Source organism: Lolium rigidum, chromosome 7 (genome assembly GCF_022539505.1).
Source record: "Lolium rigidum isolate FL_2022 chromosome 7, APGP_CSIRO_Lrig_0.1, whole genome shotgun sequence".
Classification (NCBI taxonomy): Eukaryota; Viridiplantae; Streptophyta; class Magnoliopsida; order Poales; family Poaceae; genus Lolium; species Lolium rigidum.
The window spans coordinates 227,923,113-227,937,501 of NC_061514.1; the positions used below are offsets into that span (position 1 = coordinate 227,923,113).

The 14,389-nt window shown below is 48.2% G+C and overlaps 2 protein-coding genes across 2 annotated transcripts; both read left to right on the forward strand.

Annotated features, from left to right (window-relative positions):
- Window positions 1-5,893: 5,893 nt before the first annotated feature.
- Window positions 5,894-7,669, forward strand: LOC124672508 (anthocyanidin 3-O-glucosyltransferase 2-like). Its single transcript, XM_047208727.1, has one exon. It carries the CDS (start codon window positions 5,894-5,896, stop codon window positions 7,496-7,498), a length of 1,605 nt encoding a protein of 534 aa, XP_047064683.1. The 3' UTR covers window positions 7,499-7,669.
- A 5,145-nt stretch (window positions 7,670-12,814) lies between these two features.
- LOC124672509 (transcription initiation factor IIB-like) lies at window positions 12,815-13,831 on the forward strand. The gene has a single exon (XM_047208729.1). It carries the CDS (start codon window positions 12,815-12,817, stop codon window positions 13,829-13,831), a length of 1,017 nt encoding a protein of 338 aa, XP_047064685.1.
- Window positions 13,832-14,389: the final 558 nt, after the last annotated feature.

The following is a 14,389-nucleotide window of genomic DNA, read 5'->3' on the forward strand; positions in this document are numbered from 1 at the left end:
ACATCCATTCACACTTGAACAATGGACTAAGCCTTGAATTGCAAGGTTTGCGTGAACAGGGTTTCACTCAAAGTCATAACCAGTACATGGCTGCCAGTAGCCTACCCCACGGGTGAAGCATATGCGTCATACTTCGTGGTCTCTTCATGAGTTTACTAGAGATCACCCAAATCTCATAGATTGCGACGTTTAACAATCGGACTCATATAGGTGTGTTATTTCAAGAATGCTCTGTAGGACAACATCTTTGCTAAAATAGCCAACATAAACACATTAAGGCTTTTGCCAACCTGCCTTACAACAATTGAGAGTTGTGCATCTTCACATAGAGAGGATTACATCATACTCTTCTCAATTAAACCACTAGTTTTTTCTTCCCAGGTCCTAATTCACGGGATCTCCGATCACAAAGGTTGGGTTACCACTATGGTGTAACATCAACGGGTCTCAAACCCATCTCCCTCGATGCACTTTCTATCACATTACGTGATAGCCCCTTTGTAAAGGGATCTGCCAGGTTTTTGTCTGTTTGAATATATGTAACGATTATTACTCCGGAGTTTCGCAATTTCCGACAGACTTCAAACGTCTCTTGACGTGTCTTGATGACTTCGCGTTATCCTTAGAATTGTTCACTTTGACAATTACGGTTTGATTGTCACAATTCAAAAGGATTGCCGGAACAGGTTTTTCAACCACGAGCAAGTCCATCAAGAGCTCACGCAACCATTCTGATTCAACAGTGGTTGTATCCAAAGCAGTAAGTTCTGCTTCCATAGTTGACCTCGTCAATATAGTTTGCTTGCAAGATCTCCATGACACTGCGCCACCTCCAAAGGTAAATACATACCCACTTGTGGCGTACAGATCAGCTACATCTGAGATCCAATTTGAATCACTATATCCTTCAAGCATAGCTGGATGCCCTGAATAGTGAATCCCATAACTCATTGTACCACATAGGTAGCGCATGACCCTATCAAGTGCATGCCAATGATCAGTACCCGGGTTTGACATGAACCTACTCAACTTGCTAACAGCAAAAGAGATGTCCGGTCTAGTCGCGCTCGCTAAGTACATGAGTGAGCCAACAATCCGAGAGTATCTCAGTTGATCTACGGCAATCCTCCGGTTCTTGCGTAATGTCACACTCGGGATCATAAGGTGTTGGAGAAGACTTGCTATCAATATAGCCGAACCGGCTCAAGATCTTCTCAACATAATGGGATTGCGTTAGAGTAATCCCACTCTCATTCTTAATAAGCTTGATGTTCGAATTACATCGGCTTCTCCCGGATCTTTCATATCAAAGCACTTTGACAAGAAAGACTTGACTTCGTGTATTACTCTCATGTTTGTACCAAATATCAGAATATCATCCACATACAAACACGAGTATAACACCTTCGCCCCCACCATGGCGATAGTAAACACACTTGTCGACCTCATTGACAACAAAGCCTACAGAAGTCAAAGTTCTGTCAAACTTCTCATGCCATTTCTTAGGTGCTTTTTTCAGGCCATATAAAGATTTCAGCAACTTGCACACCTTTCTTTCTTCACCTTTTACTACGAACCCATCAGGTTGATCCATATAGATTTCCTCTTACAACTCTCCATTAAGAAAAGTTGTCTTTACGTCCATTTGATGAACGATAAGACCATAGGAGGCAGCCATGGATAGTAGTACTCGAATGGTGGTAAGTCTAGCGACAGGTGAATAGGTGTCGAAGTAATCTTCGCCTTCTCTCGTGTGTAGCCTTTAGCTACAAGCCGCGCCTTGTACTTCTCAATAGTACCATCAGGTCTTAGCTTCTTCTTGACCACCCATTTGCAGCCCACGAGCTTGCATCCATGGGGTCGTTCCGATAGCTCCCAAGTTCCATTAGAAAGAATCGAGTCCATCTCATTATGGACAGCTTCTTTCCGAGTCATCCGCATACTGGAGATGCATATGCCTCTGCAATGGACGTGGGAGTATCATCCACAAGGTACACAATGAAATCATCACCAAAGGATTTTTCAATCCTTCGTCTCTTGCTCCGTTTAGGAGCTTCATTGTCATCCTTCTCGGTAACATTCTCATGTGATTGTTCAAAATACTCATTAGATGTACTAGACTCAGGAATTATCTCAGTAGAAATTCTAGCAATGCTATGCGTATCTTTCATAGGAAACATATTCTCAAAAAATGTTGCATCACGAGATTCCATAATAGTATCAACATGCATATCAGGTACCTCGGATTGAACTACTAAAAATCTATATCCTACACTCCGAGGAGCATAACCTAGAAATATACAATCCACTGTCTTTGGTCCAAGTTTGCGCTTCTTAGTAATTGGAATATTGACTTTCGCCAAACATCCCCATGTGCGCAAATACGAAAGTGATGGTTTTCTCCCAGCCCACTCCTCGTAAGGGGTTTTATCTTTATTCTTGTTAGGAACTCTATTCAGGACATGACATGAAGTCAATAAAGCCTCCCCCACCATGCCTTAGATAAACCGAGTAGTGGCTAACATGGAATTCACCAATTCGGTCAGCGTGCGGTTTTTCCTCTCGGCAACCCCGTTTGATTGGGGTGAATAGGGAGGCGTCCTCTCATGAATAATGCCATGTTCCTCACGGAATTCATCAAAGATTTTAGGAAAATATTCGCCACCACGATCCGACCTAAGACGCTTGATCTTTCTCTCTAGTTGATTTTCAACTTCGGCCTTATAAATTTTAAAGTAGTCTAAAGCTTCATCTTTAGTTCGCAACAAATAAACATAGCAAAATCTAGTCGCATCATCAATCAATGTCATGAAATATCTCTTTCCACCTTTTGTCAACACACCATTCATCTCGCATAGATCGGAATGTATGAGTTCTAGAGGTGCCAAGTTTCTCTCCTCGGCCGCCTTGTGAGGCTTCCGAGGTTGCTTTGATTGCACACAACTATGGCACTTAGAACCTTTGGCAATGGTGAAATTCGGAATTAAACTTAAACTGGATAGCCGAGACATTAAACCAAAATTAATGTGACATAAACAAGAATGCCAAACATTGGTATCATCACTAACATTGCCACAAATATGGTTCACTGACTTATTACTGAAATCAGAAAGCGAAAAGCGGAACAAGCCTCCGCACTCATAGCCTTTACCAATAAATTGTCCAAACTTGGAAACAACTACTTTATTCGACTCTAAAACAACCTTAAACCCATCTCTGCATAGAAGGGAGTCGCTAACGAGATTCTTGTTCATAGTAGGGAACATGCTGCACGTTCCTCGATCGCACGATCTTCCCCGAAGTGAACTTCGGATCTACCGTGCCAACACCACGAACGAAGCATGTGACCCATTCCCCATTAAGACGGAAGAATCCCGGGCGACACGGTAAGAAGTGAACATGGATATGTCAGCACACACATGAACATTAGCACCTGTATCAATCCACCAACATGGAGATTGAAATGCCGAAAGAACAGTAAAGAGATTACCGTACCCATCAGCATTGCTAGCGGTCACCGTGTTGACTTGCCTTGCCTTTTTCTTGCGGTCTGCCCTCTCTGGACAGTCCTTAGAAAAGTGGCCAGTCTATCCACACGTAAAGCAGCTCAGATCTGCTTTGTTTATCATCTTCTTCTTCTTGAAGGTTGTAGTCTTCATAGGCTTATTGAAGGAGGGCTTGTTATTCCCTTTGTTCTTGTTGTAGGGTTTCTTCTGCACCATGTTGGCGCTAGACTGACCCTCTCCTTTCTCGGTATTATCCTTAGCCCGAGCTTTCTCCTCAACATCAAGAGATGCTATCGGATTTTCAGCGATATCTCCTGTCTCTTGTGTTTGAGAGTTGTGGCAAAGTTCCTCCATGAAGGGGGCAACTTAGCGATGATGCATCCAGCCACAAACTTGTCAGGTAAGGCACACTTAAGGAGTTCAAGCTCTTTCGCAATGCACTGTATCTCATGAGCTTGTTCGACTACAGAACGGTTGTTAACCATCCCGATGTCATGGAAGCTCTCCATGATGTACGGTTCATCGCTCGCATCGGTTGCACCGAACTTAGCATTCGGTGCATCCCGAGCTCTTTACCATCCGTTAAGTGCATGTACACATCACACGGACGATCGGCAAGAATACTTAGAACGCATCCGACGAAGAGAGTATTGTTTTCCTTGAACTTGTTCGATCTTGGTCGGATATAGTTCCTTCGGGTAAACCATCGGTAACTTCGAACACTTTCGGATGAGTAAGCCGGAGCATGGCCTTATACTTCCACCTCTTAAAGTGCACACCAGTAAACTTATCCGGCCTCAGTGCATCGGAAAAACCAGCCATTGTTAACTCAGGAAATTGCCTACAATTAGGTTTTTGGATTGTTGGATAATTAGGCACAATTTCCATGATTAATTCCAGAATATAAAACATGATGACAACAACTACTAACATGTGAAACTCGAACATACTAGATGCATTAATCAACATGAGTAGCAGCGAGTACAAACAGTAAAGCATCCATCGCTAAACAGATCGAGATATGTCGCACGTACCGATCTGGTGGTGGTGGCGGTGGAGGTGTAGCAGATGATGTCGCAGCAGTAACGTTGTTGATGACAACGTTGTTGACGACCGGGACGACGGGTCGAAGTAGACGGCGTTGAAGACGACGGTAGGCCGCACCGCCCGACTTGGACGGAAGGCGACCCGTGGTGAAGAGCTTGAGCAGTCGCGCATAGCGCTTCCCAAAAACCTAATTCGCCCTCTCCCGTACAGGATCGCAAGGACGAGCGGTTCCGGAGACCTGCTCTCCCGTTCGCCGATGCACGTCGGCGCGCGGGATGGAGTAGGCTACGATGGCGGCGCAAGCAGAGAGAGGTGGAAACCCTAACTCGTGTATTCAGTATGTTTCTGCGGTAGCCGGGCAAGAGATTATATAGGCTCGGGAAACCCTAGGCAACGTGGGCCACGCCCACGTCGCACGAGCGCTCAATCCACTCACCACGAGCGCGGCGCGCGCGCGTCGTGTCGAGTCGAGACGAGCGAGCGAGGAGGAGCGCGCGCGTGTAGCACTCCTATTCTCACTCACTAGTGGTGGAACAACCCACCTTATAAGGTGGTCTAACTTCCTCTCAACTTTCCATGTGGGACTAAACTTCCCACCTCTTGCCACTCCCTAGTGAGCTGCCACCAACTTGGGCTCAAACTCACAAGGCTGCCACTAAGTGGGCTTTGAGATTTATAGGGAAAATCTGAAATCTAGTATGGGCCACCAAATGTGGGCCCAATATTTCAACATTTCTTTCTCTCTCGCACTGGCCAGCCCTTGCGCGACAGGTGGGTATCGTGGATAGCCCCAGAGGCCTCCCTACCCGCTCGCTTGTTCTCAATATGAAATTTTGCCAATTTAATTTTATATGACGTCATAGCAAGGCACGGTTATTTTTCCTAGCTAGTCTCACCTAAATAGTTTTGCACACTGCGTATAATAAAACTTTCACCAACTAGGTAACATCATCAGTACTGTACATAAAGCCAAAGGTGGGTGGCTATTAATTATGTGAGGTCGACTGCTCAACGGCTATGCGTACAAATTAAGGTTGAGGCTGTAACCTTTTTAACAACGAAAGTTACAGCAACAATAGAACAGAAGATGTGATTCACCTAGTCATCGCTAGGTGGTCCAAGTATCTACTACGTATTTGTAATATTATCATTTTTGGGGCTATCTGTAATATTGTTGATGATAATAGATCAGTGTAATTTTTGCAAGAAAAATTACAACTTAGTATATGACATCTCACAAGTTTGACCGACTCATAAATCATAAACAAAGATAAATGTTTCTCCTGTTTTAATATATCCTGTGAAAAAAGGGGAAAATCATATAGCCAAGGCATAGAGAAATGGAGTACTACGATTGTGATCACTCACTGCGTCTTCTTTCAAGTGCATATCACGAAACCACACGTTTTCCGGTGGTGTGCTTCTCCAACAAGATCCACTCATGCCATTATTTGTCATTCAGAAAAAAGCAAACAGCAAAAGAAAGAGTAGCCAAGAGAAGACTGTCAATGGCAAATCCGACCATCGTCCTACTGCCCGTCTGGGGAGTCGGCCACTTCATGCCCATGATCGAGGCCGGGAAGCGGATGGTCCAATGCAGCAGCCGCGCACTCTCGCTGACGGTGCTTCTCATGCCGGCGCCGACTGCGCAGGCTGCGTCCGACATCGCCGGCCACGTACGCCGGGAGGAAGGCGGCGACATCGACATCCGTTTCCACCACCTCCCGCACGTTCAGCTCCCGACCGACCACACGGGCATCGAGGAGTTCATCTCCCGCATAGTGCAGCTCCATGTGCCCCGCATCGGGGCTGCCATATCCGGCTTGACGTGTCCGGTGGCCGCTCTCGTCTTCGACATCTTCTGCACGGCGGCGCTCGACGTGACCCGCGAGCTCGCCGTCCCAGCCTACGTGTACTTCACCTCGAGCGCTGCGATGTTGGCGCTGCTATTGCGCTCGCCGACGCTCCACGGGGAGGTGGAGGTGGAGTTCCAAGAGATGGAAGGCGCGGTGGACGTAACGGGGCTCCCGCCGGTGCCGCCGTCCTTCCTGCCGCGGACTATGCTGGACAGGAAGATCCCGACGTACACATGGTTCGTAGAAACGGGAAGGCGCTACATGGAAGCCGACGGCATCATCGTCAACACTGCAGCGGAGCTCGAGCCGGGCGTCCTCGCCGCCATCGCCGACGGCCGGTGCACGCGCGGTGTCCACGCGCCCACCGTGTACCCTATCGGGCCAGCAATCTCTATAAGCCAGCCAGCTGAGCCGCGGCACGAGTGCGTGCGGTGGCTCGACTCGCAGCCTCCGGCCTCGGTTCTGTTCCTCTGCTTCGGGAGCAAAGGGTGGTTGTCAACATCGCAGGTGCAGGAGATAGCCCACGGCCTGGAGCGCAGCGGGCACCGCTTCCTGTGGGTGCTGCGCGGCCTGCCGGGGGACACCTCGCATGGCGCACGTGACCCCAGAGATGCGAACCTTGCCGATGTGCTCCCGGAGGGGTTCTTGGAGAAGACAATGGAGATAGGGCTGGTGTGGCCGCAGAGAGCGCCGCAGAAGGACATACTGGCGCACGCCTCGGTCGGGGGATTCGTCACGCACTGCGGGTGGAACTCCATCCTGGAGAGCCTGTGGTTCGGCGTGCCGATGCTGCCGTGGCCGCTCGACGCCGACCAGCATTTCAACGCGTTCGCGTTGGTTCATGGCATGGGCGTGGCCGTACCATTAGAGTCGGACAGGAAGCGGGACAATTACGTCGAGGCCGCGGAGCTGGAACGGGCGGCTAGGTCTCTGATGGGCGGTGATGACGAGAGGGGAAAGGCGAAGGAGAAGGCCATGGAGATGAAACTCGTGTGCCGGAATGCCGTGGAGCAGGGCGGGTCTTCCTACGCTTCGTTGCAGAAGCTCTCCGAGAAGCTCCTCGGAGGGACGGTGCTACCGAAGAAATGATTTGCACTTCCACTTGGATGCCATCAACGCAAAATGGTCGAATGCCTCCGATTTAACTGTCATATGTTTCCCCTTGTGTTTCATATGACTCCAATATGGAGCTGTAAAGTTTATTTTGTCCAACTGTCTGGTGCTTTGCGGAATAAATAAATTTACTTGCGTTCATTTTCAGTATTGTTCATGGCAGGGCTGCAAACCAGTCGAGTTCGAGTTAGTTATACCCGGCTCAGCTCAGCTCACACAAATCATGCTACCTGTCAGCTTAGGACATGGTTCATCAATGTTTGTGTACAGGATTCCCTCTGATCCGGCGTTTTTATTCTCCAACCCTCCCTCCCAACGAAACACGTACACTTCGTCCGGTGCCGTGAGCAGGGCAGCGATGCAGCATCTGAATTCTGAAGTGCAAACTCAGTTCGATTCAATTATCAGCACCCCTGCTTCTCCTATGGTCCAGCTGTTGGCCGTGGGTCTACTGCTAGACTTGATAGTTCTCCTCGTCCATATTTTCAATGCCAAAACTAATGTTGTTTCATTCTTTTATTATTATGCCAACTAAAAGGTAGAGTCACACCTTAAATTGGCATATTGATGTTATATGACGTCGGTAAGTCAGTTCAGTTTCGAGATGTAAATGTGTGTACGCTGAATAAATAAAAATAAGATAAACTAAGGAGCTTAGATGCAAGTTTAAGAAAAAAATTGTAGAAGCACCAGTAGCTTGTGCTTTCTAATAGAATTCATGTCTTAGTGTTTGGTTATTTTCACGCCATTGCAAATGAGTGGCGTTGCAAATGCGCCATGCCTTGTCTTTGGGCAGGTGATCTTCTAACGAAGGATGTTATTGGGATCTCCGCTCATATTTATGCCTTTTAGAAGGACCTCTTCTCGGCAGGACCCAGGACAGGGGCCACACTAGCTACGGACATATTGTCAGGTAGGGCTAGGGTCTCAGCTGATGAGAATGTGGAGCTCACCCTCTCTTTTCTATCCAATGAGGTTCAGAAGGCTATTAGCGATATGAAGGCTAATTCGGCGCCTGGGAATGATGGACTACCTATGGTTTTCTTCCATAAATTCTGCGATAAAATTCAGACGGTGCTCATGCCCATTTTCCAGGAATTCTATATTGCAACCCTAGTTATGTCTCTCCTAAATGTGTTATCACCTCGATCCATAAGGTTGTAGGGGCCACAGAGATAAGGAAGTTTAGGCCCATAACGGTCGCATCTTCTCCAAGGTGTGCACCGTGAGGCTGGCGCCAGTTATGGAGCGATTTACGCATCAGTACCAATTCGCTTTACTCAAGGGTCGACATATCCACGATGAAATTCTGGCACTTCATGAGATCATCTATTAGGTAAAGAGTGGCGCCAGAAGGGGGTCTTCTTGAAGCTAGATTTCCAAAAGGCATATGGCCGATTGGCTTGGACTTTCCTTCGGCAGGTCCTCGAGCGGCAGACTTTAGTTGTAAGCTAAGCTTTTAACAGTACTCCTTGAATTTTCCCGAAGTGAAGTTTGAGTCATTGTCCATGATGATAATGCGAGGTACGTCGAAGCGAAACACAATGGACTTCACGAAGTTTACTGCATCCGTTGCCTTGGCTATTGTGACGGGCTTTGCATCAATCCACTTGGTGAACTTGTAGACTGCAACAAGCAGAAAGACATGTCCTCCCGGCAAAGATTTGTGTAACTTGCGGACCATATCAAGGCCCCATTCAGCAAAAGGCCAAGCTAGAGGTATAGGCACCATCTCTGCCGCTGGTGAGTGAGGTTTCATGGCGAACATTTGGCACCCTTCGCAAGTTTTGACGATCTCCTTGACATCTTGTACAACAATCAACCAATAGAACCCAGCTCTGCAAGCTTTGGCTGTGATTACTCGATAACTTGCATGATGCCCACGGATACCTTCGTGTATGTCCTTGAGGATGTCTTGTCCTTCCTCGGGTGTGACGCATCACTGGAGCACACCCGAGATTCTAAGTTTGTACAATTCGCTGTTGACCACCCGAAAAGCTTTAGAACGTCGGATAATTCGTCGGGCCTCGACTTGGTTTTCCGGTAGCTCTTATTTCTCAGGTATGCTAAGTATGGCTGCATCTAAGTAACTTCTAGCATCATGAGTTCTTTTGTTTCTCCTGTTGTTGCGTCCTCTACTTTCATCTCCTTGGGTGCGAGCACAGCCCCCGAGTCATTTTTGCCCTTTGATGTTTTCGTTTTCTTCTCCACCTCAGGCCGCTTCTTCTCTTTGATGGAACGCTCCTTGATTTCCTTCCAGAACACGCATGGCAGGACTTGTAAACACTAGGACTCGATGTTTGCAAGCATATCGACTTCTTCATTGCTTGACCAATTGATATGCGAAGCCTCACACCTGTCGAATAATCATTCGAGGTTGTTGTACATGTCCCGATACGCTATCATATTGTCGCGTACAACATCACATTGGTTCATGACCTGTTTGACAGCAAGATTGGAGTCCACAAAGATCTTGAGGCAAGTCGCACCGCATGCTTTAGCCATGCACATGCCGTGCAACAAAGCCTTGTATTCTAATTCATTGTTGGATGCGTTTGAGAAACTCATCCGTAGGGTGCACCTTGTCTCCTTGCAGCGATATGAACACCACGCCATCTCCTGCACCTTCAAGTCGCTTGGAATTATCAAAGTACATCATCCAGGCCCTCGATAAATCTAGGGGTCCTGTATTTGGAGCTCCATCCACTCTGCTGTGAAATCGGGCAACACTTGTAATTTTATGGCATTTTTTCTCATACGTGATGTCCCGAGGGGAAGGCTCGATTTCCGAAAGGGAGACGTCCTGTTGCTTCAGGATTATTGAGTATATTCGACAAGGGTGCCTCGTTGACCACTACAATTCGGGTGCTCCGAAAAGTAGTGTTGTAGCTTCCTTGCTGTCATGAAAACTCCGTACGTGAGTTTTTGGTATTGCGGGTATCGTTGCTTGAAGGGCGATAACACTTCGCTCAAGAAGTACACGGGTCTCTGTACCCCATGAACTTTTCCTTCTTCAGGTCGCTCGACTACGAGAGTCATGCTAACCACCTGATTTGTACCCGATGTGTACAAGTACATGTTTTTTTCTTTGGGTGCGACCAGGACCGGTGGCATGGAAAGCACCTGCTTCAAATCCTCAAAAGCTTGGTCCGCCTTGTCGGTCCACTCGAACTTCTCCGATTTTTTCATCAAGTGACCAGGACGAACGAAAATTGATTGATCCGAAACGCACCTGAACACCTAATCTAGTCGAGTTGTTGCTTGAAGAAGAGATCGTCGAATCCGTTCTTCCAACATCCAAGCTTCTCACAGACGATGCCAATTGTCAAGGCGTAACCTTATCAATGCCCATAATTATGGACTTGGGTTTCAAGGAAGGAGAACACTACTGAATCAAAGACCGATCGGCCAAACTAGGTAGCCGACAAAAAATATGATCAGAGGCAAATCGCCGAGATTGTATTATCGAGAATTAGAGTTACATGGTATTGCGAGTTGTGGAATCCAGATCCCCACACGGTGACTCCTCCTAGCACTTATATAGTAGGCTAGGTCTCAGAGTTCACCTCGAGGTCAGTTAGATCATACTCCCTCCGTCCTCAAATAAGTGGACGTTTAGTCTTAAACTTTGTCCATAAAAAAATGTATTTCTAGGTTCCTAATGCACTTTAAATTAGCAAAAGCTGGAAAATCAAATCCAATAATATTCAGCACATGTTATATTTGTTTTCTACATGCGCTTATCGGAGGTGGAAAAATTAAAGAGGGGAGAGATGTTAGTTTCCATCTTTCCAATGCAATTGTCTATCCATTTGATAATCTCCCTTGAAAAACCCGCACGTACACTTATTTGTGGACGGAGAGAGTACATGTTGGTTCAGCCGATATGGGCATAGCTTTTCTATTTATATACGAACTGGACTTCGACTTCATGTCAGTTTCTTCATGGGCCTTCGCCTAATCCTTCCTGGATTTTGCACCAGGGATGGTAATAATAAGTACCCGATATGGTATACCCATGTAAGACGCCGCGAGCTCGGCCATGGAATACGACGATTTGTTTGGTCGCGCTTCGTTTTATTTTGGCTTCACCTTACCTCCGGTGATGTGCGCGCTGCCGCAACCGCCCGCCCACCGCAGCTTCCCTCACATGCGGCTGCTGTTTCTGCTCCTCCTACTCTCGCTGGTCACCGCAGCTGCTCCTCCACCACCGACGGGTTCGTTGTCGGCGATCTCAAATCGGGCATGGACAGTCTCCATGGATTTGGTACAGAGATATTTGCATCAATGTTACATATGTTATCGTGTAATACTAGATACATTAGGTCAAATTGTTGGATGCATTACAAATAAATGTTGTATAACAATGTCGCCTTATGCATGAAAAAGTGATTCATTCGGGAACTTTTTGTACCATTGACAAAAAAGTACCATTATTTTGCAACTAAATAAAAAATGTTGGGGACAAATGTTACATAGAATTTTTTTATTACCCACGAACAAAAAATCGTCGGCTTTGTCCAATCCAAAGGCGGCAGCGTCCATGCGCACTACTGCAGCGACCTTCCCAAATTAATTATGCACTGTGCTGGCACAACACGGCTGCTGGCCGAGGCGGCGGCTCCATCTTGATATCAGAATAAGGTCCTCCCCGCTCTATCCTCGCTCTGGTGGTGCGTCTAGCATTGGCGGAGGGCGCGTGGAGTCATGTGGCCGGCGGATCTTGCGGGATCCGATCGGTTTTCGTGTTCGTTGGTGTGGTTTCATGTCAGTCTCTTCCGATCTACAATTGTCATCTTTGGCGATGGTTGCTGCTCTGGTGCGCTGGTCCTTTGGGATCTTAGCACGACGACTTCCCGTTTGTCTACTACAACAAGCTCTCCTACGACAAGCTTTGCCCGGCTCCGGTGATGGAGGGGCGAGGACAGCGACGCGCCTTCGGCTCGCGTCAGTGTTTGTAGTCGTCGCTAGGTGGTCGAAAGACCTACTTGTAATTTTTATTATTTTTAGATCAGTTTGTACTGCTATTGATGATTATTAATAGATTGGTGGAATTTTCGAAAAAAAAAAAACACGGCCTGCTGGTCAGGCCTAACCGTAAGCGGATAAACGCAAATTTTGTACGCAGCGACTACGACGACGACTCCTACTCGGATCCGACCAAAGGAATTCGATCCAACCGTGTCCTCCTCCCACCGACCTACTTCTCCATCAATAAAAGGGGCGCCGACCCACATGTTGATCGATGCAACAGAAGCAAAAGCGCGAGACCGAATTCTAGCAAGAGCAACAATGTGCGACGCCGCCAGCTGCATGCGCTACTGCCCGGACTGCAACCGCGCGGTCACGGTTCTCCGCCACCGCGCATCCGGCGACACGGTATGCACCCAATGCTCGCGCTTGATCGGCCAGCGCTACGTCGACCAGTCCTCCGAGTGGCGCAACTTCCTCAACGCCGTTGGGGGCATTGACGGCTCCGGCGTCGGCGCCGCCGCCGACCATTCCCTCGCCCACGCCGGCAATATCGCCGCCACCACCACCACCATCCCCTACCCTGCCTCAGCAGGCAGCGCGCAGTCTCCCGAAACAAGCGACAACGACACATGCGGCGGCGCGGGCGGTGCTGCAGGTCCTTCACGAGACGGAGCCATGCCGAAGATGCGCGGCGCGGTATCCGACAAGCCGCTCGCCGACGCGTTCCACTCCATCGACGACATGGCGGCGCGACTGGGGCTCGCGGCGGCCGTCAGGGACCGCGCCAAGGAAGTCTTCAGGAAACTGGAGTACGCCAAGGTGCTCCCCAGGGGCGGCAAGTGCCGGAATCGCCACGCGCTGTACGCGGCCTGCCTCCATGTCGCCTGCCGCGCCGTGGGCACGCCGCGGACGTTCAAGGAGCTGGCGTCCGTGACGGGCGACAGCGCGACGGCCGGGATCAAGGACATCGGGAGGCTCGTCAAGAGCATCAAGATCCATCTCGGGGAGGAGGACGGCGCGCAGCCGGCGGGGGAGATAACGATGGGCGCCGTGGTGCAGGCGGGCGACTACCTTCGCCGCTTCGGCGCGCTGGTCGGGATAGGTGACCAGGAGATGAACGCGGCGTTGGAGGCCGTGCGAAGGCTGGAGAAGAACCTGGACGTGAGGCGCAACCCCGATTCTATCGCCGCCGCCGTCATCTACATGGCGGTCCAGCGCGCCGGCGCCGGGAAATCCGTCCGTGAAGTGTCCACGGCCACCGGCGTCGGCCAGGTGACCATCAGGGAGGTGTGCTACAAGGACCTCGGCCCACACACCGAGCTGCTATTTGGCTAAGCACATGTTGATCCTTCGCATATACTATATATATATATGTATGTGGTTAGCATGTACGAATTCAGATTTTCGTTTTCTTGCAAGTCTCATGTATTGGGTAATGAATGCAATGTTTTTTTTTTGAACAAAATGAATGCAATGTTGGTCTTGTCTTGTGTATCTATGAGCTGCAAGTCAACTATAAAATTAGAGTGTACTTTTTCTCCTTCTTAACAAAAAAATTTGGTACCCATTGCAGTTCCTATTCCGTACCACACTTTTCGGCACAAGACTATATTAATCCAATTTTATATACTCCCTCCGTCACAAAATTTGCTCAAGATTTTTTTTTGGTATGAATGTATTTATAACTAAGGACATGTACAATGATAGGGAAGTCATACCTCTTTTTTTTTGCGAAACACAATACAATCATAGACGCTCACAAACTCACACATATATCACATCATCTAGAGAAGGCAATAGCTACAACGTGTACAATGCATTATCTCGTATTATCATCCTTTACAATTAATGAGAAATAATTAATTTTGATAGAAAATCATGTTGATAAGGAAG

Coding starts and splice junctions, on each gene's coding strand:
- LOC124672508 (XM_047208727.1), top strand. CDS start 5,894: ATGGAGTACTACGATTGTGATCACTCACTGCGTCTTCTTTCAAGTGCA.
- LOC124672509 (XM_047208729.1), top strand. CDS start 12,815: ATGTGCGACGCCGCCAGCTGCATGCGCTACTGCCCGGACTGCAACCGC.